General features: G+C 40.4%; 1 protein-coding gene across 2 annotated transcripts in view; it reads right to left on the reverse strand.

Annotated features, from left to right (window-relative positions):
* N4bp2 (NEDD4 binding protein 2) overlaps positions 1-23,648 on the reverse strand; it is a 71,709-nt gene that overhangs the window by 14,813 nt on the left and 33,248 nt on the right. For both annotated transcript variants that reach the window (NM_001446970.1, XM_087583077.1), the window contains 8 exon segments: positions 3,000-3,138; positions 5,514-5,632; positions 8,530-8,717; positions 10,920-10,965; positions 11,434-11,519; positions 12,152-14,487; positions 16,472-16,627; positions 21,820-21,896. In NM_001446970.1, the coding sequence (NP_001433899.1) occupies positions 3,000-3,138; positions 5,514-5,632; positions 8,530-8,717; positions 10,920-10,965; positions 11,434-11,519; positions 12,152-14,487; positions 16,472-16,627; positions 21,820-21,896 (3,147 nt within the window).

Raw genomic sequence — 23,648 nt, forward strand, 5'->3', positions numbered from 1 at the left:
GGCACTCAGAGCTATGAGTTTTCCTCTTAGCACAGCTTTCATTGTGTCCCACAAGTTTGAGTATGTTGTGCCTTCATTTTCATTAAATTCTAAAAAGTCTTTAATTTCTTTCTTTATTTCTTCCTTGACCAAGTTATCATTGATTAGAGCATTGTTCAACTCCCATGTGTACATGGCCTTTCTGCTATAGTCCATGGTGATCTGATAGGATGCATGGGATTATTTCAATCTTCTTATATCTGTTGAGGCATGCTTTGTGACTGATTATATGGTCAATTTTGGGAGAAAGTACCATGAGGTACTGAGAAGAAGGTATATTCTTGGGAAATGCAAATCAAAACTACCCTGAGATTCCACCTCACACCAGTCAGAATGGCTAAGATCGAAAACTCAGGTGACAACAGATGCTGGCGTGGATGGGAAGAAAGAGGAACACTCCTCCATTGTTGGTGGGATTGAAAGCTGGTACAACCACTTTGGAAATCAGTCTGAAGGTTCCTCAGGAAATTGGACATAGTACTACCTGAGGACCCAGCTATACCACTCCTGGGCATATATTCAAATGATGCTCCAACATACAGCAAAGCCACATGCTCCACTCTGTTCATAGCAGCCTTATTTATAATAGCCAGAAGCTGGAAAGAACCCAGATGCCCTTCAACAGAGAATAGATACAGAAAATGTAGTACATCTACAGAATGGAGTACTACCCAGCTATTAAAAACAATGACTTTATGAAATTCATAGGCAAATGGATGGAACTGGAAAATATCATCCTAAGTGAGGTAACCCAATCACAGAAGAACACACATGATATGCACACTGATAAGTGAATATTAGCCCAAAAGCTGGGAATACCAAAGATACAATCCACAGACCACATGAAGCTCAAGAAGTTAGAAGACAAAAGAGTGGCTACTTCAGTCCTTCTTGGAAGGAAGAACAAAATATTCACAGGAGGAAATACAGAGACAAAGTATGGAGCAGAGACCGAGGGAAAGGTCATCCAGAGACAGCCCCACATGGGGATCCATCCCAAATACTGTCACCAAACCCAGACAATATTGTCGATGCCAACAAGTGCCTGCTGACAGGAGCCTGATATAGCTGTCTCCTGAGAGGCTCTGCCAGAGCCTGACAAATACAGAGATGGATACTCACAGCCAACCATTGGACTGAGAATGGACCCCAATGGAGGAGTTAGAGAAAGATCTGAAGGAAATGAAGGGGCCTGCAGCTCCATAGGAAGAACAACAGTATCAACCAACCGGACCCTCCAGAGCTGCCAGAGACTAAACCACCAATCAAAGAGTACACATGGAGGGACCCATGGCTCCAGCCACATATGTAGCAGAGGATGGCCTTATTGGGTATTAATGAGAGGAGAGGCCCTTGGCCCTGTGGAGGCTCAATGCCCCCATGTAGGGGAATGCCAGGGCTGGGAGATGGGAGGGAGTGGGTAGGTGGGTGGGGGAACACTCTCATAGAGGCAGGGAGAGGGGGGAATGGGATAAGGGCATTTCAAAGGGAAAATCGGGAAGGGGATAACTTTTGAAATGTAAAGAAAATATCCAATAAAAAAAAGAAAACCATGCTTTTATTGATAGAATTATTTGATCAAGTAGTTACTTACTAGATTTTAAAAAGCTACAAATTACCATTTTGCTTAGAAATATTATCAATTTATAATGTATTCTATAAAAATCTTTAATGGCAGATGTTTAAAGTTTTATAAACTATCATTTAATTTATAGTAAGTACTATAAAAACATTGTATATATTATGTTACATATCATTTTTAACTGACAAAAATATTAAGAAAAACTATCTTAATATATAATAAGAGTTATATACTTTCCTCATTAACATTTTGCTTAGACCCTGAAACTGTAGGTTTACAATAACAGACATCATTGTGCTCTACAAAAAACTTAATTATGAGTCAGGCATGGTGACCCAGAACTTCAATCACAGTAGTTGAGAGCCAGAGGCCTTGAGTTCAAGGCCACTCTGGTCTACACAGAGTTGTAGGCCAGCCAGGACTACATCCTGAAACCCTGTCTCAAAAGCACACAGAACAAAGCAGGGGCTGTAGAGATAGATGGTTCTGTCAAAGCACTGCTGCTCTTGCAGAGGACCCGGGGGGGGGGGGGGGGGGGGAGGGTTCCCAGCACCTACACGGAGTCTCACAACTTCTCATAACTGGAATTTTTTTTTTTTTTTCGGAGCTGGGGACCGAACCCAGGGCCTTGCGCTTCCTAGGTAAGCGCTCTACCACTGAGCTAAATCCCCAGCCCCCGTAACTGGAATTTTTAAGGGATCTGATACCTTTTTCTGGTCTCCATCAGCCCTGCACACACATTGCGCTTATATGCATACCTACATGTAGGTAAAACACTCCAATACTTAAAGTAACAATGATGCTGATACAGCATTACAAGTAAAAATCAACTACAATTTTATGGATTTATAATGAGTTATCCAAACATAGAAAAGGCATTTTCAAGGTAAAAAGAAAAACCACTTAGGAAAGAAGTTAAATTTTTTCTGCCCACATATTTAGATTCTAAGACCTATGATATAATAAAAACCATTGCTGTTCAATTATGCTTCATAAGCTACTATGTCTACACAAAGGCAGAGGCAGGTGGATCTCTGAGTTTGAGTCCAGTCTGGTCTAAATAGCAAGTTCCAGGACAGCCAGGGCTAAACAGAGAAACTCTGCCTAAGGGGGGAAAAAAGAAAGAAAAGTCTACACAGAATCTACAGGAATTTAAATTTAGATGATTTTCATTGTACCAATATTAACCAAGAACGTACTTAAGTATAAATTCATTCTCTGAGTACACAGATATTCTTTAAAAGTGTGTTATTGATCATTAAACTTTCAGACTACTCAAAATAGTGAAAAATAATCATTAAATTATTATACTCAATAAACAAACCCTACTTTTATGTACACTTATTTGCCAACAGGGTAGAGATCAAACACTCCATACCTTCTTCTCTTTTGACTTCTGAGCAGAATGAGAAGTGTTACTCTCATTTTGGTGGGCACACTCTTGAGCTATAACTGTCTTCACAGGGTCTCCTTCAAGGACACAGTTTAGAAACTGCACGGTGTTTTCCAGTGAATAGCTGTTTGAATATATTTAAATAAAAGAAAATGAAAGTTCTGTGGCATAACCACCATAAAGCAGCCTCAAGCACTGCCTAAGAGAACTCAGGTTTGGTTCCCAGCATCCACATAACTGCTCACAACTGTGTGTAACTCCAACTTCAGTTCTGTGAACACTAGGCATGCATGGGGTACACATACATACATACATACATACATACATACATACATACATACATGTGGGCAAACACATATGCATAAAGTAGTAAATATTTTTTATTTTAAAAAGTGTAAGAAATTGGCTTAGTTTTTTAAGTTTTTAATACTGAAACATAACACGCTCAAAGACTCAAGAATGATCTCAGAGAAAATAAAAAGTAATCAGGTCTCAACTTCTTTTTTAAAGACAGGTCTCAGTGCAGCCTTGGGTGCTCGAGAACTTGCTACAGAGATCAAGTTGGTGTAAACTCACAGAGACCTGCCTGCCTCTGCCTCCTTAATGCTTTCTCGTGATGAGGATCAACCACAAGGCCTGTTCATTCCAGTCAAGTATTTTATCCCCAGCCTCAAAATCTAATTTTCAAAAGTGCTACCAAGCAAGGCACACTGGCACATACCACAATTCTAGCTACTAGGTAGCTGTGGCAGGAGGATCACAAGTTTAAGGCCAGCCTGGGCTATAGAGCAAAATCCTGTCTTAAAATAAAAATATAAACAGGTTGGGAATACAGCTCATAATAGGGCACCTGCCTAGCTTATACCTATCTCTGGTTTAATTATCCATAGTGAAAAACACTGGGAGAAGGAAGAATGAGGTACTAAGTTACAATTAAATATGAGTAATGCATTGTTATGTGTAGGGGATTATAGAAAATAATTATATGCTGTACATTTCAAGAAGCTAGAACAGTGTCCTGAAAGGTGTGTTAGCATTTTTATTTATTATTTTATTTTATGTGTATGACTGTTTCACCTGCATGTATGTCTGTGTACCATAGGCATGCCTGGTGCCCGACAAGTCCAGAAGAGGGCATCAGTTTCCTGGGAACTGGAGTTACTGACTGTTGTGAGCCACCATGGTATTAGTAATCAAACTCTGGTCCTCTGAAACACTGAGCCATCTCTCAGTCCCATACTTTGAAAGGCGGCAGTGGTGGCAGTGGTGGCAGTGGTGGTAATAGCAGCAGTAGTAGCAATAGTAGTAAATGGGCAGGGGCAATAGCTCAACACGTAGTCTTGCTCCCACACCTGATGATCTGAGTTTGATCCCCAGAATCCACATATTGAAAGGAGAGAGCCAAGTCCTCAGAGTTGTCCTCTGACCTCCACACTCACCTTGCTGCTTCACATACGATAAATAAGCAAATGAATGAAGAAGAAAAAAACTCAGGTGTTAAAAAACCATGTTACCATGCATGGTGGTGCCTGCCTTTAACACTCAGGAGGCAGAGGCAGGAGGATCTTTGTGAGTTTGAGGGCAGCCTGCTCTACAAAGAGTTCAGGATAGCCAGGACTTAAGAAAAAAATATGTTAACCTAACACATTGGTCAAAACATTCTATCACTCATTGGTGTTAGGGATTGAGCCCAGGTCCTTACATCTTTGATTTGTTAAAAGCATTTAATGGTCTCATGTATCCAGACTGTCCTTAAACTTGCTATGTAGCTAAGGATGACCTTGAACTTCTGACCTTGCTGCCTGGACCTCTCAAGTCCTAGGCTTAGCAGTATCTGCTGTCATGGTCAATTTTATGTAGTTATGAGGATCAAACCCTGGACATGTTAGCCGGGTATTCTACCAACTAGGCCACCTCTCCAGCCCAGTTATGTTAATTTTTACTGTGTATAAACACAAAATAATAGTAGGAGGTAACACTGATAACTGGATTTCTAATTTTTTTAATTATTTAGAGATAGGATATGCAGCCCTTGCTTGTTTAAATACCAAGCTGAGTTCCTGCCTATTTTGGGAACATTAGCTAAAATTAAAATGTTTCTTTCAATTGCAATATCTATATTCCATGAATCTTTTGGGGAGCTATACATAATTTCAGATTCCTTCCAAAATCAAACACAGATAATACAATTCCAGGCTGATATATGTTTTGTAACAAACTCCACGTAAATACCATGAGATTCTAATTTAAAAGTTTAAATAAAACACTGTCTACCTCTCAGCTACGTGTTATCTGGGCGTGTTTCCCATGGTAAAAAAGTAACGACAACAAAAAAAAAAAAACTTGAAGAAAAAATTAACAAGTAATACAAGACAAGTTGTTAGAAATTTTCACTTTCTGGATATATATTTCAAATTTAACAACTTATTACATGAACACTAGAGATAATTTGGCAAATATGTCCAGGGACACTAGCCAGTCCTTTTAGCACTCACTCACTTGTGATCTTTGAAAATGTCCGCCAGGAAATTTTGATTAATAGCTGGAAATATTTTAAAGAGCTGCTTCTCCTTTAGTTTTGTGGCACAGTCTTTTTCAAACATAAGTGTCTCCCTTTTCTAAAACAGAACAGAAAACAATCACCCATGAGATGAAAATCTGTAAGATGAAATTTATAAGCCACACAATACTGAACAAAAGCCTAATTATTTTGTTGCAAAAAGACCAATGATTTATATGCAATCACCAACTTTCTTAACTGATCATAAGATGAAGAGAGTAATATAGGTATATAGGTACTCTTACATTACTTATTTAGATCCCATTTTTGACAAGCATTGAAGATGTTAGCAAATACATATAATCACACACACACACACACACACACACACACACACATATATATATATATATACATACATACATACATACACCCAACAGTCTATTATACAGGACAGCAAGGATGAAGCTACACGTATAGTCATAATATATACTGGTGTATGCTGTAGCCTAAGTATTCAGTGGACCATACCAGGCTGGTATAAATGCTATGATATTCATGCAAAAAAAAATCACATAATGATGCTTTACTTGGGACATTATCAATCATTAATCAGGGGCTGGAGAGATGGTTCAGAAGTTATTGCACAAATGAAGTGAGCAAAATGGTCTCATTCTGGGGCTGGAGAGATGGCTTAGTGGTTAAGAGCACTAACTGCTCTTCCAGAGGTCCTGAGTTCAATTCCCAGCAACCACATGGTGGTTCACAACCATTTTTAATAGGATCTGATGCCCTCTGCTGGTGTGTTTGAAGACAGTGACAGTGTTCTCATATACATGAAATAAATAAAAATCTCTAAAAATAAAAAATAGAGTAGAAAGAGATTTAAAAAAAATCATCAATGTAACTATTAAAAAGACAGGATATAAATAAAGTCAAAGATTAGCTAGCAAATATAATTAATATATAAGTCCATACCAATCCTATAAATTGCTACAAATTTAGTTCTGAGCTACCTAAGTAGCAAAAGCAAAGGGGAAAGAAACAGTCTCAGTGTCCATAAAATAAAAACAAACCAGCTGCTCAGGAGGTTTCTGGCACTGAAATCCAAAAGAAACGTCTCCCATGAGTCCTCATTAAGAGACACCGTGTGTGATGCTAGGACCATACTCAAAACCTTATTTTCCTAAATGGGCAGAAGCTACAATGTATCTAAGTTACAAATTCAGGTTGACAGAAACCCTTAGTACTTTTAATTGTTTAAAATTTTCTCACAAATATATTTACTAAAAAGTAACTATGTGAGTATTATTACTTTTCACACTCCATAAAGCTGCCTATCTAGAACTGCTACTCCAGCCAAGCAGAGTTCCAAATGTGTATAGTGCTTGACATCTAAGATAGAAAGGTAGTGAGTTCAAGGCCAGTCAGGGCTATGTATTGAAACCCAAGTACAAAAAGGTAAAATTTTTAAATAAGTAAATGAAGTAAAACTGTCAACACTTTCCTAAATAGTTTCCTAAAATAGTTCTCTCTGTCCCTGTCTGTGTGGCACAAAGCGTCATGCACTGCATGCTCCCTTTGGAGGCTCCGTCACATTCTACCTTCCTTCCTTTAGATGGCGTCTCCACAGTGGTTTTCCTATATACGCCCAACAGCTCAGGCGCAAGCACACCTGTTTTTTAAAAGCATTTATGATGGCGTTGAGCAGTCTGAACTCAAGGCCACATGCTTGACAGGAGGTATTCTTACTGAGCCATCTCCCTGGAGATCCTAGAGTGTCTTCTTTTAAACTCTAAACTAAATCATGAAAAAGATCACTCAGTAGCTGGACATATCCCTTTAATCCCAGCACTTGGAAGGTAGAGGCAGGTAAATCACCCTGCCAGCCTGGTCTACAGGGGGAATTTCAGGATAGCTAGGACTATACAGAGAAACCCTGTCTCAAAATCTGAGAAGGAGGGAGGGAGAGAGGGAGGGAGGGAGGGAGGGAGGGAGGGAGGGAGAGAGAAAGACTTTTTAAAGTAACTTTAATGCTTTCTAGTATTGACAACATAGCTAAATAATTTCTACTTGTCATTAAGACTCAAAAGTTCAGTTTTGTCGAACTCATTTGTAGCACCAAGCAGCAGTAGGAAGGGAACTGTAAAGCTCTGCCCACGTCACACAGTAATGGAACCAAGCAGAGCAGGCACACCTGAGTTGTATGAGGCCCTGTCTCCAAACAAACAAACCAAATATTTCCCATATAACCTAAATCAACTCCCCCACAAATAATCCTAAATGCCAAGAGTCCTAGTGATCTAACGGGTCATGTTTCTAAATCACAAACTCTAACATGGCTACACTATGAACTCAGGATCTTATCATCCTGTGGACAACACACCTTAAAAAGCAATACAATTACTGTGACTAAATAATGTGCAATACTATCTTCAAATGAAAGATTTCATATTTTTCTTTAAGTAAAAGATAACTGAAGTAAATGTTAAAAATTATCAATGAGGGGTTGGGGATTTAGCTCAGTGGTAGAGCGCTTGCCTAGGAAGCACAAGGCCCTGGGTTCGGTCCCCAGCTCTGAAAAAAAGAACCGAAAAAAAAAAAAAAAATTACCAATGAAGCCAGTTGGCGGTGGCTTCATTAATCCTAGCACACAAGAGGCAGACAGAGTCAGATCTCTGGGTTCAAGGCCAGCCTGATCTATAAAGTGAGTTCCAGGAAAACCAGGGTTACACAGGAAACCCTGTGTCAAAAATAAAACAAAACAAACAAAACTACCAATGACACAGCTCAACAGCCTGAAATAATTAAATCTAAAACTAACACATACTTAATGGGACAGTCTACATGTATCAGTGTCAACTAGAAGCAAAGCCTTGCCTTCAGATTCTATTTATAACCTCCTGTTTAAAGACCGCCTTTAACCAGGTTAAATATGAGAGACAGAATTAAATGAAAATCACATGTAACCACACTGCAGTCCGAGACTGAGGCTAGTGTCTGGGACAACCATACCAAGTCATGTTTCTCCTGTAAGGCAATCTCCTCTGACATTATTTCCCGGAGTGAGACTTTCTTCGTTTGAGTGTTCCAGTGATCCAGGGTCTCAGGTGCTGCTAAAGTCTTCAATAACCTTTTGCCTGTTTTCTGGGATGATTTTTGTTCAGAATTATCAAGAACAGTATGTCCAGCCAGGGAAGGATCTACAAGAGTAATATAAAGCAGAGTCATGGATTCGGCAATCAATATACAAAGTAAGCAAAACACAAGACACAAGACAACACAAAACAAACACAAGACAAGAGAAACATGGGATTTTAAAGTCCTTTTCAGCTTATATGACTTTGAAATTTCAGAATAAACCTTCATATAACTACAAGCAAATATTTCACGTGAGCAATGACCTAGGTAACCATAAATCAGCTCAATGCTTCCCGATCTTTTCCATGTCACTTTTACTCCCTCCCCAACAAAACCGTTAATGCTGGGTGGTGAGCAACAGGGAGAGCTGCACTTAGCCACACTGTTCTACTCCTAGAACTGAGGAGAGCAACATGCTGACAAATATTAACAGACCAGAGGATACCATAAATAGCAAGTTACATTCAAAATAAAGAACAAAGCATGAGGTTGGCAGTGACGGGAGTTACCGGGTAACACAGCATCTCTAAGGGGGACAGGTACATTCAGAGAGAGCACTGTCTCGGTGGAAAAGTAAAGAGGCGGCTGCTGCAGCCACAGGCAGTCACATAACTACGATATAGCCCAGTCACTTCTAACCTTAGCCAGCTTTCTCTCTCTCTTTTATTAATTCCTAAAAATTTCACATGTTGATTTTGGTCATATTCCCCACCTCTCTCCCAAGGCTGACTGGATGTATGTCTCTGGTTCTCAAGCCCGGGAGTCCCTATTGGTGTGACCAGCTTCTTTCCTGAAGTACAAGTCTGAACCAAAGTAGAGCCCAAGAACCTTCAACCTACAGTGCCTTGTGAGGCTGCAGTGTGCACGTGCACAGAAGTACTCAAGGTGCTCCTTTACAAAGGAGGCCCTTCTCACCAGGCCTGCCGTGACTGAGGTCACTGCGGACAGGACTGGGTAGAAGTCATCTGGAATCAAGGGCCTTCGAGATTCAGGTCTACCTTTGTAATCTCAGATATTGATATCAATAAAGATGTGAATAGCCCCCTGGGTTCGGTCCCCAGCTCCGAAAAAAAAAAAAAGATGTGAATAGCCAAGTAATAATTCTATAACGCTACCAAGAAGACAGGCCCAAGGCTTTTTCTGACCTCCTTACCAAGAGGCACTTTGACATGTATCCTCGCACACTTAAGACACCGCAGCAATCATGACAAGCACAGTACGGTCCTACTTCTCTCTAAGTTTCTATTCTGCACCAAGATTCAGTATCGATTTTTTTTTTTGAGAGAGAGACACAGACAGACAGACAGACAGACACAGACAGAGAAAGAGAGAACATTTATTCATAGCTGGGCATAGTATGATCCCAGCACTCAAAAAGCTTTAAAAAAAAAAAAAAGTATTGCAAATTTGAGACCAGCCATGGCTTCAAACTGTCTCAATAAATACACAAAAGATTTCTTGGGCTGGAGAGATGGCTCGTGGTTAAGAGCACCGACTGCTCTTCCAGAGGTCCTGAGTTCAAATCCCAGCAACCACATGGTGGCTCACAACCATCTGTAATGAGATCCGATGCCCTCTCCTGGTGTGTCTGAAGACAGCTACAGTGTACATAAAATAAATAAAAAATCTAAGAAAGATTTCTTGCTGCACAGTGGTGGCACACACCTTTAATTCTAGCTCTTCGGAGGCAGAAACAGGGCAATCTCTGTGAGATCAAGGCCAGCCTGGTCTATAAAGCAAGTTCTAGAACAGCCAGGGCTACACACACACACACACACACACACACACACACACACACACACACACACAATCGCAAAAAAACACATACATACACACACCAAAAAAAAGTTTTCTGGGGTTGGGGATTTAGCTCAGTGGTAGAGCGCTTGCCTAGCAAGCGCAAGGCCCTAGGTTCGGTCCCAAGCTCCAAAAAAAAAAAACAAAAAAACAAAAAAAAAAAAAGTTTTTTTTTCATTTGTAAATCAAAATTCTTGAGGACATAGTGAGTAAAGGCACCTGATGCCAAACCTGACTACCTGAGTTCAATCCCCAGAATCCACATGGTGGAAGGACATACCTGCAAACTTCCCTCTGACCTCTACACATACACCATGACATACATTCTCCATACATACATGTGTGTGTGTGCACAGACTTTTTAAATCTTTGGGTAACTTATTTTATGGAGTACATTCAGAATGAATTAAAGAGTACGCAGTCAACATTCCAACATCAAGGCCAAGTGTAAGTCAGCTGTACTTTACCCTGCATGCGCTTTCCGAGAGAAACCTCCTCCTGTCTCTGTCGCTCCTGAACACAAAGGCAAAGAGCAAGGGTTGGCAAAGGAGGGTGCAATGGGAAGCAAGGCTACAGGCTGCATTAGTTCTTCTTGTGAACTCTGAGTCACTAGTAAAACTAAGTGAAATAACAAAACTATATAAGTAAAATTACTAAGAATAGCTATGTCAGCTAGAGAGACAGTTCGGTGGTTAAGAGCATTAGCTGCTCTTCCAGGAGACCCTGGTTCAACTCCCAGCACCCAAATGGCAAACTGTCTGTACCTCTAGTTCCAGGGGATCTGACACCCTCACAAATATGCAGGCAAAATACTATTGTACATAAAATAAAGAGTAAAAGAATATATATATGAGATATTATAGGTTATAAAATCCCTATTTACAGAGCTCTGTTTTATAAGATTTTTAAAAATTACACGCATGTGTATCTGAGTAAAATGACATGGGTGGATAGGGGCCTTCATCCAAGGAAGTTACCAACCATTACAGATTCTCTCCACTTCTCATGAATCACTTTAGCCAGATTCAGGTCTATGTGAACCACACAATCCTCAACTGTTAGAGACCCTTGTGAAGGAAAGGGAGAAAAAGAAAAAATAGAATCATCACTCATGCATAAAATTAAATTTTGTCATTAATTACTACCACATTTCTATTTACTTGGGATATTGTTATGTTCTAGGCCATTGTTTTCATACTTAATTGGTACAACATACAAAACTTCACAACAAATCTACTTATGTTACCCCACGCCTCGGTAACTTAATACATTCCTCTAGCTGAACTTCCCATAACAGGAAGCCAGGAAGTTAATTCCTGCCTTAATCCATCAGAAACAGCACCAAGTACTCTATTCCCAAAAGTTCACTTTTGCAAAGTTCACTTGTAAGGTAAGTACCAGGAAAACTTACAACATGGATACATTGAAATTTAAAATTCTATAACTCTACTTCAAATTAATTGTTTTAAATCCTTTAAAAACATGTTGTGTCAAAAATTAGGCACTATGTAAAATTATACGACATAAATTAGATATATTCAGCCAACAAAAATTACAACTGAAATAGAAACGATATGCTGTTTACACAGAGACTCTCTCTCTCTCTCTCTCTCTCTCTCTCTCTCTCACACACACACACACACACACACACACACACACACACACACTCACACGTGAACACAATTTACTTTTTCCTTACCTGAGTCAACACCAACAGGGCCAAACAGCTCGTTAAGCTGGAAGGCCAGCTCAGGGGGTAAGGTCAGCTCCAGACAGTCTATGGTCAGAGACTTGGCTGCCACTGGTGCAGGAGTTGATACCTCAGGTTTACTCTCTTCACTAACTCCTGCTGACCACCCAGTTCCTGGCATTAGACTTTTCTCCATTTCCTGTTTATCTTCATTAATAAATTCTTCCATGTTTGCAAATTTCACATAATCCTTAGGAAGATTTTCATTTTTCTTTACTTCCAAAGAGCCAGTAAGATAAACATCTTCATTTAATTCGGGATTTGAAGTACTCGTTGCCGAGTTAATAATGTCAGATAAATTTAGAAAAGAATGAATATTGTCTCTAGTCTCTGTCACTAGACTTTTTTCTATATCACTAACATCCTTAGGGACATAAGACCGTGGAGTAAGTGAAAGGGGCTGCTTAAAGGTGTACGCACCTGACAAGTCAGGCGCCATCCCATTACTATTCTTTACATTTACAGTGGCATTAGGGAATATTCTGGCTACTGATTCAGGGTTTTCAGGGTTTATAGCTCTTATCCCTTCCTGCTCGGAGTTCCCCTTTTCTGGGTCACCGTCAGACTGTGCACTGGTATTCCTGATACCAATTCCAGGACTAAATTCTGATACACAAGAATTGGAACCTTCTGAAGTTCCTCTGTGGCTAATAATTTCCTTCAAATCCAACCCCATTGAAAATGGTCCAACTTGTGACTCACTGTATGATTCGGGGGGATTCACAACCTCAGCGTCCTCACACAATTTAGTCTCGGAATCCAGCAAGAGGCTTGTGGCCCAAATAATATCTTTATTACATCTCTCATATAAATCTTTCAGGGCTTCTAAGGAAAAGGACCCGAACAGCTTGCAAAGGATGTTAAGATTTTCAGATTCATCAGCATTGGTAAGCTCACTTTCTTCAACGAATGTACTTTTATCATGCATTACTCTATAAGGAATAGTTTCCTGAACATTCAATTTTCTATTAAGAGTGAAGTCTTTTGGCTTAAACCCATCTACTCTTCCTGTCAACACTCTGACAGAATCTGAAACACTGATTTTATTTTTTTCTATTTTCCACAAGAGAGCAAAATCTTGGGGCTCAGTCTGGGTACAAGTGCCTGTATCTACTCCAGAGACAATTCCAGACACCCCCACGGGGAATTCTGTTAGAGCTCGGGGCCCCACCACTCCAGGAAGAGTTGCGGCACTGCTGGGAAAGGGAAGGGGCAGTGTGTGCTGGCCAGGAACCATTTGACTCAGTGGAGTCTGATGATGCTCATGAGCTGTCTTACTGGGCAGCACTTCAGAACTTCGAAGGTTGGAACTCAGGGTCTTCAGTTCTTCAGGGCTAGTCCCCCAGTAGGCCTCATGTGCTGGATATAAGGGTATTTCACCCAACTTGTCATTGGTTCCAAATTCTACGTTGGGTTCACTTAAGCCAGCTTTTGGCATTCTCGATCTGTGCTCTCTCTGAGCTAACGAAGCAGATGAGGGCCAGTCGCTCACAGTGCTGAATGAGGTTTGCTCAGTACTTTTGTAAGGATCATAGTGATAGTTACTGGGTACTTCTGAAGGATCATCATTTCCGTGTGGAGATCCTTGGGGCTGGATAGGATCTGTATTCACAGAGACCCGAGTATCTAATACTTTGTGGGACTGTGGGCGATTACATTTTTTGTCATTTTGTACAGATGATCCTTTTTCAGTTTTCCGGTTCCTTTTGGTTCTCTGGCTAATTGTCTTATCGACTGGCCAGTCACCAACAAAATTGGATAGCTCAGGTTTGGGTTTCTCCAAAGAGGATTTGCTTTTTTGTTTCCCAATGGTCTTTTTCTTTCCTGCTGTTCTTTCTTCCAGTATTTCAGGAGGTGAAGGGTTTTCCCTTGGAAGGGTAGCTGCACTTGCAAACTCACTGGCTTCTTGATCACCTTCAACACAGTGACCATTTGAGGATGCGCCCTCTGCAGGACTCCATGCATCGGCTTCAGAACGCTCCTTTGCAGACACCACCTCTTGTTCTTTCTCACTTCTATCTGGGGCTTGAACGCTGCCTTCAGCATTAGGGAAATAGGTGCTTGGGTCTTCCTGAATGAAGTGGCCATGAACACTGTGACTCCCGTCACCCAGCTCCTTTCTTCCTCTGTTTAAACTGGTAGGAGGTAACGGGGGTTCACTCGAAGGTAACACTGCTTGTGTGGCTACTTCAAGTGTTTTCTCTTCCGTTAAGTCCAAGTGCTTTGGAGATGCAGATGAGACATTTTCTTCTTTTGTAGAGGTAACAGCTTCACTGTCTCTTGGGCTACAAAACATTTCAAGTGTGGTAAGAAAGTTTCCTCACAGTGCAATTAATACTGATTTAAATTAAAGAATCATGCAGCCAGCCAACACTTAGCATTTATTCTAAATATTTACAATTAGATTACACAAATATTATAAAAGCTGAGATGGAGATATATATATATCTCAATAGTAGAGCTCAGAGACAGAACACTAGCCCAACAGACATGGGGCCTTGAGTTCGATCCCCAGACTGGTAGAAGAAATAATGTAAGAACTAATCTTAACTCTTCCCTAAAATTGCACAAACACAATTCTTTACCAACATGGTGCACCATGTGAAGCAGACACTAGCCAACCTTCAGTTGGCAGTCACAGTGAGACATGTTGACTATCTCAATGAAGGTTCTCATGTGCTCACAGGGGAAGACAGTTCACTGCTGGCTTCCTTCACCTCCATAGCTTAGCATATGTTACAATGGGTCTACATTTCCTACAAAGAGAGTTTTATCTTTCAAGCTGTAGGTCATGATCTCTGTCAACCCTTTCACAGGGTCTAAGACCATTGGGAAACATATTTACATTACAATTCACAACAGAAGCAAAATTACTGTTTTGAAGTAGCAACAAAAATAATTTTATGGTTGGGGGTAACCACGTGAGATGTACTAAAAGGTAGAAGCTCTAGGTAGGTTGAGAACCACCGATTTACAGGAGCTCAAAACCAATATTGTCAGGTATAATCCACGAGTCAAGCTATGTGAGATCTGAGAGCTTGTGAGAACAAGTTAACAACAGTCTGTGAGCTCTCTTCCTCCACACATGGGTGTGTTTGGAATGCACTTCTGTGACTCCCACTGAGGTAAATAGGAGTGGGATTCTATTATTGTTGCTCACAAGACCTTGCTTAAACCCCAGAATATCCTCAGAATATAAATCCCCTGATGCCCTGAATAGAAGCTGGCTACTGCACGGGTCTCCAGTCTGCCTCACGTTTAAGTTCTGCATTCCCAGGGTCTAGTTACTAACTAGAGCAGTAACACAACATACTTTTTGCATGATTAAGAAAAACTGAAGCCAGGCAGTGGTGGCACAGGCCTTTAATCTCAGAACTTGGAGGCAGAGGCAGGCAGGTCTCTGTGAATTCAGAGCCACCTGGTCTACAAAGCAAGTTCTAGAACAGCCAGAACGACAGAGTATGAAACACTGTCTTGGGGGAAAGAAAAAAGGAAGGAAGGAAGGAAATTTTCCTCTGAGGTTAGGGAGCTCTCATCTAATGTGTCATTTACTAAATGTTCTACAATCCTCCCGAATGCTAGCGTTATACTTTGAACGTCATTTACTAGATGTTCTACAATCCTCCTGAATGCTAGCGTTATACTTTGAACATCATTTATTAGATGTTCTACAATCCTCCCGAATGCTAGCGTTATACTTTGAACATCATTTACTAAATGTTCTACAATCCTCCCGAATGCTAGCGTTATACTTTGAACGCCAACGACTTTCCCTCATTCGGTTTGACAAGTCATCTTCCTTCATCTTCCTTCATCTTCCTTCATCTTCCTTCATCTTCCTTCATCTTCGGAATTCTCAGGCCCAACTCTCCCACAAACTTTTCCAAGTAAAATCACATTTAACACTAACTGAATTCTCTATGTGAAAACTCAGAGTACATTCACCGAAACCTTAAAAACAATTCAAAAATGATGTACACAAAAAGCAATTAAAAGGAAAATACTCAAAAAAAGGCAAGTGTATTCACTGTATAACCACAGACTCACAAACCCTTATCAGCTTAAAGGGGAAAAAAAATCATCTTTCACATGAACTTTTATGTCTCTTGCTAGTGTCCTCAGCTGACTTCAGGTGAAACTGTTTAAATAGAAAACAAAACCTCTTTATTTTTAGTTGATCAGCAGTGATTTTAAGTCTTCAAAGCTATCATTAAAAAAGAAACCATAGCTTCACACTGCAATTTTTGCATGAAATATACTTTAACCCACCTAGAATTTCTGTCCTCACAAGCATATGCACACAACTCAATCCGCTCGGTTTTCTCTGGATCTGAAGAACTCATAATTATTGGCACAGAAACAAAACGCTGATAGTGCTCCAGCATTCTTGATATTTTCTCTTTGCTTACTCCATGAATATTGCGTCTGAAAAGTCCAGGGAAGAGAAAAGTGGGAAGAAGGTTGGCAACCAAAAGGAAAAAAAAAGAAAAAAAACCATACACAGTCCAGAAGTCCTTTTCTGCGGTGCTGGGACGGTAACGCATGACCACTGAGCCGCACCCCTGACACCAATGGCACTTCTCATGTGAGATGGGAAGACTAGAGGACCGATTTCATTTCCAGCTCACTTTGTTTTAGAAGGTTTGTTTTCATTTGTTTTAAGATGTGGTCTTGCTATGAAGCCTAGGCTGATGACCTGAAACTTGGGATCCTCCTGCCTCAGATTTTTGAGTGCTGGGATTACACCACTACACCCAACCTAGCCGGGCTCTTTTAAACTGTCATTCTATACATTTTTTTTTTCAGATATCCTTTATTAACTCAGGAGAAAGGTTTCAATCATCTTAAAAGATGTCTCTGGAAAAAAATTCATAAAACAATGACTGTCATTTAAAGGGTTTTAATTAAGTATTAACTATGAACAGTAAGTATCCCACTAGAGAGACTCTAAGTAAATATCCCACAGTGCCTTCCTGTTATAATAAAACCAGATCCCAACTAAATTAAAACAAACACATTTTATTACATTTTAGGTTCAAACAATATTTTTGGATTCCCAGCATATTAAGTCTCTGGATGTCCAAATATGAAGTCAGTCATTTGCATTTGCATTCAGTCTTGCTCGTTCATCGGACTCTGTTAATGAACTCGCAGTTGGTTAACCCGAACATGGAGATCTTTAGGTCTCGGACTGAGAGTGTTTCTGGATTTGCAGTGCCAGGAGGTAAGATAATATGCTTTAGTCCCCCTTGGGTTTGCTTCTTAATGAAAGCCTCTCAGCTGTAACTCTCTTAACTTAGTCGGGATTCAAGCCTTTATATCTGAATACCAGGGCTAATGCTAGTGTTTGCCTCTTGGGTAAATATGGCTTTCATATTTACCTACCTCGATCTTGTCTGGTTTCATATCACAGAGAAGCAAAGAGATAGAAAATATGAGAGAGGTTAAGAAACATAGACATAGAGGCCAAAGCAAAAAAAGGTCTAGTATACCACTGATCCAAGTCTGAAGAAGAAAAGAGAGAGATGGAACAAAAGCAGTTTAAAGACAAACGCTGAGAATTTTCTAGAACTGATGAGTGACACACATGTCCTGATTTCAGGAATCAAACAAGGTAAAGAAATCCATAACTAAAAACATACGCTAAAATTGTCACTCAGAAAAAGGAGATGACATTAAGCAAGAAATTAAAAAATATGGCTAGTCATATAGATAAAAAAATGATTAGAATGAGAAGACTTAGCAACAGCAATAGAAATAAAACATAAATGTTACTTTCGGCAACAGAAACTAGCTGACAACTCAGAATATATACAGTAAGTGTCTTCTTATAAGAATGAAGATGTTAAAAATATTTTCAAAGGAGAACTTAAAAAGAAATAGTTTCACAAAAACAGACTCTTACTGTAAAGAAAAGTTTAAAGGTAAATACCAGGCAGACAAACTCTCAGATTAAAGAAAGGTCTATGCTACAATGGGAAAATGAAGCATAAAGAAAACACTTGAGGGGCTGGGGAGTTAGCTCAGTGGTAGAGCGCTTGCCTAGCAAGCGCAAGGCCCTGGGTTCAGTCCCCAGCTCCGAAAAAAAGAACCAAAAAAGAACCAAAAAAAAAAAAGAAAACACTTGAGCAAAACAAACAGTTGTGTATAAATCACATAATGATATCATGTACACTCATGAGAACCAACCACACGTGAGTGTTATAAAGTCCTAGTATTTGTGAGTAGGAAGGCAAAGAAAATGGTTTAACTGTAGAGGTAAAGCTTTGCATGTGAAACATGGAAGTGGCCACTAAAAAATATGAACAAAACATATATACTTTAGAAATCATTACACAAGGAAACACTCAAACTTCACCTAAATTGTCTAAAATATGATGAGAGAAAAACTTCACATACATATTTTTTTCTAATAACAACAATCATAGAAGTCAGGCCTGGTGGCACATGACTTTAATCCCATCACTTGGAAGACAGAGGCAGGCGGATCTCTGTGAGTTTGAGTTTAAGGACAGCCTGGTCTACATAGTAAGTTCCAGGAAAGCCTGGTCTACATAGTGAGTTCCAGGTCAGCCTGGTCTACATAGTGAGTTCCAGGTCAGCCTGGTCTACATAGTGAGTTCCAGGTCAGCCAGGGCTACACAGTGAGACCTTGTCTCAAAAAAACAAAAACAAAGCACTAATCATAAAGAGGAAAAACAAGCATCAGGCACAGTGAACGCTGAGAAGGTGGCCAGCTATGTGAGCAGCAAAACACCCATAGAGAGAGCTGATGCAGCATATGTAGAAAGATGGGACTGAGAACTATGGTATTTGCCTGATATCCTAATACCCTAGAGTGGAGGCAGAAGGATCAGGAGTTCAAGGCTATCCTGGGCTACTTCTGCACACACACACACACACACACACACACACACAGAGGAAAAAGCCAAGGCAGACAGAGAAACAAGCCATACTAGGCACAATAAATAAACATTAAGGATATTAAAAGGTTGACAGTAAAAGTATGAAAAGAGAAAAACTCCCCAATGTTAACTAAAAGGATGCTGGTACAGTTCTATTAATTAAACAAACCAGTCTTAAAGACAAAAGAAAAATCACTGGGAAGGGATAAAGTGCAGTTAATTAGGGTAACGTCAAACAAACAATACTCAGGAATTTCACTAACTACCCTCCAAATATATAACGTAGACACAGGTGGGATGACAGACTGACAGGCATTATAGCAGAGGGATTCACACACTGTCTCACATTGGAAGAGTTCACCATCCATGTCCAAAAATTAACCCACAAGACCAACCAAAAGAAAAGCAAGCACAGAAAGCTCCAGAACACACCAGACAGCAGAATTGCTAAGATTTACTAGAGAGCACACTAACACAACATAACCACTGCAGGGAGGGCTTCTGTGTGGATGTATGTATGGTAGGAGTGTGTACATGCCACAGCATGCATGTGGAGGTCAGAAGACAACTTACAGGAGCTGGTTCTCTTCCTACCATGTGAACCCTGGGGATCAGACTCAAGTTCTCAAAGCTTGACTCTGCCTACTGAGCTCTCAAGCCCTCAGTGCACATACTCACTAAGCAGGTGTGGAGCATTTAAAAAGTGACTATTGGGGCTGGTTGCGATGACACAGGTCTCAAACCCCAGCACTCAGGAGGCAATGGTAGGCAGATTGCTATAGTTCCAGGGCCTCCAGGGCAGCACGGTGAGACATTGGAGAGAAGAAGAGAATGGAGCTATCACATGGGTCACACGGGTCACACGATGTAGCCCTACTGCAAGAGAACTGAAAATCCACAAGAAAAACATCCACTGTCTTGGAGACTGTAAAACCTATTTCTCGATAACCCAAAGCCATATCTATGTACTTATAATGCGGCTTTACAAGTAAACACGCAAAAGGAAGTAAATAAAATAGCGGGAGAGTTTGAGCATCAAATGCTCTTATTTTAAAAATGTTCTACATCTTTAAGACAAGAGAAATAAGCTAAGTATATTTTTTTAAAACAAAGAAGGTAGAATAAAGAAAATCCTAAATTAAGCAAAGCAGCACACAACAGAAAAGAAGACCAACCAAGCAAAGAGCTATTGATGTATGAGGACCACTTTGTTGAAAAAAATAAAAGCAAAACCAAACCGTATCACTACTCAGAGTAATGGGGAGGAACACACACCAAGTGTGTGACCGCATCAAGCCTGAACAGAGACCTTGACTGCTTACACTGTACACAAGCAAATGCCAGAGGAATGCAAGTTTGTTAAAGTCTTAACTTTGGTGTGAGGGGCGAAATTCCAATTGAGAGGAAATACTTCTCTGTTAGTTTATGATACTAAAAGCGGGCAAGGTAGGTAGGTGTATGTGTGTTGGGGGTGGGGCTGGGTGGGGTGCTGCTTGTTAACCCTACTCATCTACACAAATGCGAAAACTCCAAACACAATATAGGAAAGCAAATCCAGTAACGTATGAAAGACAATTAAGAGACACGGGATATGACATGCCACAACATAGATAAACCTTGAAAACATTTTCAATGCAAGATGGTAGAGAAAAAGACTCCATGAATTCATTGTGTATGTATATATATACTGTCCAGAATAGGAAACCCTAGAGAGGAAACGCAGGAGAGGTTGCCGAAGAGCAAGGAACTGCTGTGGTGTGACTTCCTTGTGAAAGGATGAAAATGTTTCCGAATTAGACAGTGGACACAGTCCTACCACACTGTGAAGAAATTAACGTCAGACTGCCCTTTACTTTGTATTGAATTAATTCAAATCATTACAAAGAAACTACCCTAAAATTAAATTAAATCTTCAGAGCACAAAAGAAAAGACAACGTATGTTGATCTCTTAAAAATAACATTTTGGGGTTGGGGATTTAGCTCAGTGGTAGAGTGCTTGCCTAGGAAGCGCAAGGCCCTGGGTTTGGTCCCCAGCTCCGGAAAAAAAAGAAACAAAAAAAAAAAAAAAAAAAAAAACATTTTTAAATTCGAGACAAGCAACCAAATAAAGAGTAGGGTAAGAGACTGAAATGCCTGCCACTTTTCCCGTCACTGTCCCTCCCACTCTCTAGCACTCTAGAAACTACAAGTCCCTGCCGTCAACAGACACACAGCTCAAGAGTACCAACTCCCAGGGTCTTTTCTAGTTATAAACATTAGCATATTATTACAAGGAAGTATACAATTGACAACATAAGACAACTAAAAATTCCTTGGCTATTAATTATAAAATATAAATCTTCAACTCTTCATAAAACCAAGGATAAGGGCCATAAAGATGGCTGACTAGGCTTGCTTGCCTGATTCTGAGTTTAGTCCCTGGAGCAGGAGAGAACTTATTCCAGAGAGATCATCTCTGACCTTCACATAGTGACATGACATATGTGGGTGCACACACTCATATGCACATAAGCACACAAACAATACATAAGCATTTTGAAATAATTATTTAAAACTGGTCAAAAACATTAACAGTACATGTAATCAACTTTTAAGTGGACAAGCAAAAATCTAATCAGTTCTGTTTCATTCATCATTTATAAAGGGAAAAATCTGGCTAAACTTTGGGTCACTGCTGTAGAGTAATCAGAAAACCTCCAGGCAGGTTTTACCTTGCAAGCTCCTTCGGTTTGAACTTCCACCATGTGTCCGGTTCCCGGAAAAGGACTTTATATTTATGCTTTTGAGACTACAGAAAAGACAAAAAAAAAAAAAGGTGCAAATGATTTTCCATAAAATTGAATGCAATTTTATAGACTATCACATTAAAAATGAAACAGCCTCCCGGATGATCTGGTCAGCAGGCTGAACTGATCAACCTTCTGCTCTCAGCTTTCTTTTAAACAAACGGCAAATGTTACTGCAAGGGGCCGCTGCTGCTGCTCCGTTTGTTTGAGATAAAGTCTCAAGTAGCTAGACTGGCCTTGAACTTGCTTTGTAGAAGAACTGGAATTACAAGCATGCACCACCACACCTGGGTCTTACTGAGAGGTCTGTCTCCTGTGAGAAACACCCAAGTCAAAGAAAGAGCGGGAGGATGGGCAGGCTGCGGTCTGAGCATCCGGAACACAAACACAAAAGCAAGGGAAAAAGCCAGAAGACTCAACCTAGAGGAGTCACGGCTAAATTCCATGCCTCTGGCTGCTCTCTCCCTCATATCCACTAGAAAACCACCTCCTCGACCATCCGTAGCCAAGTCCTCCTTTCCGTTCAATATTGGTATAATTTAAAGCCCATTGCCAACAACTGCTTATGCCATGTTTCAGAGCTTTAGCATGACTACTCCAGCCATCAACCACTGCACTTTTACACACATCCTTCCTCGGGAACCCCTCCGCAGGCATCGTGATCTTCCTCTTCAATTAACTCCATACTACATAATGCTATACACGTATTTGCCCCACTGTATACTCCTCTCCACACACCAGCTATTTACCAGCTCTCCCTTTGCTTACCCTCAGGCGGTGGTGGTGCAGCAGCCCTCAGGAGGCAGAGGCACACTCTCACCACCCCTCACCTCAGAGCACCTGACACAGCCCTGATTCCCTTCCCTACTTTCTCCATGCTGCATGCTTGCGTTTGTTCCTGTCCAGCAAGCAGGCAGTCTCTGCGGGTTGTTTTGCAATGCTAGCTAGACCTTCCTTTTCATCCACACTGCTGCTCAAAATGCAGTGCCTGAAATGTGGTCTTTGATCTAACTTAACACTTCTGACCTAGCCTCCTCCTGTTATCCAAGTCTGTATGAAGAAATAATGAGTCTGACACACTGTGAGAAGCAAGAGTCTCCTATTTATTTCTGAATAAAGTTAAGAAAAGTCAAGAAATCAATACTAGAAAAGTATTTTTATATTTTAAATCGTATTTTAAAAAAGGAAAGTTGGATATAACAGAGAATGTCTGTAACTCCAGCACTCAAGAGGTTAAAATAGACAAATGAGATCAAGAGTTCAAAGTCAGCCTGGGTTGTGAAGTGATATCCTAGCTTTGGGGGAAAAAAAGAAAAGAAAGAAAACAATTACAGACAACAAAAGAGTTGGCACATCAGAAACAATTGGAACACTTTATTTTCTACTTAGGAAAGTGTTGAGGGGGGATAGCTCGGTGGTTAAGAGACTGGCTGTCGGGGTTGGGGATTTGGCTCAGTGGTAGAGCGCTTGCCTAGCAAGCACAAGGCCCTGGGTTCGGTCCCCAGCTCCGAGAAAAAAAAAAAAAAAAGAAAGAGACTGGCTGTCTTACAGAGGACTAGGGCTCAGTTCAATACCCACGGGGCAGCTCACAACCACTTCCAACTCCAATGCCCACTTCTGGCCTCTGTAACTGCTGCAAGCAGATGATGCACATGAACTTGCGCAAGCACACACACACACACACACACACACACACACAAATAAATAAGAGAAGACAACATCACAAAACTCTCTAAGAGAAGGAGAAACATGTA

This window comes from Rattus norvegicus, chromosome 14 (assembly GCF_021556685.1).
Source record: "Rattus norvegicus strain SHRSP/BbbUtx chromosome 14, alternate assembly SHRSP_T2T, whole genome shotgun sequence".
In the NCBI taxonomy this organism is placed as follows: domain Eukaryota; kingdom Metazoa; phylum Chordata; class Mammalia; order Rodentia; family Muridae; genus Rattus; species Rattus norvegicus.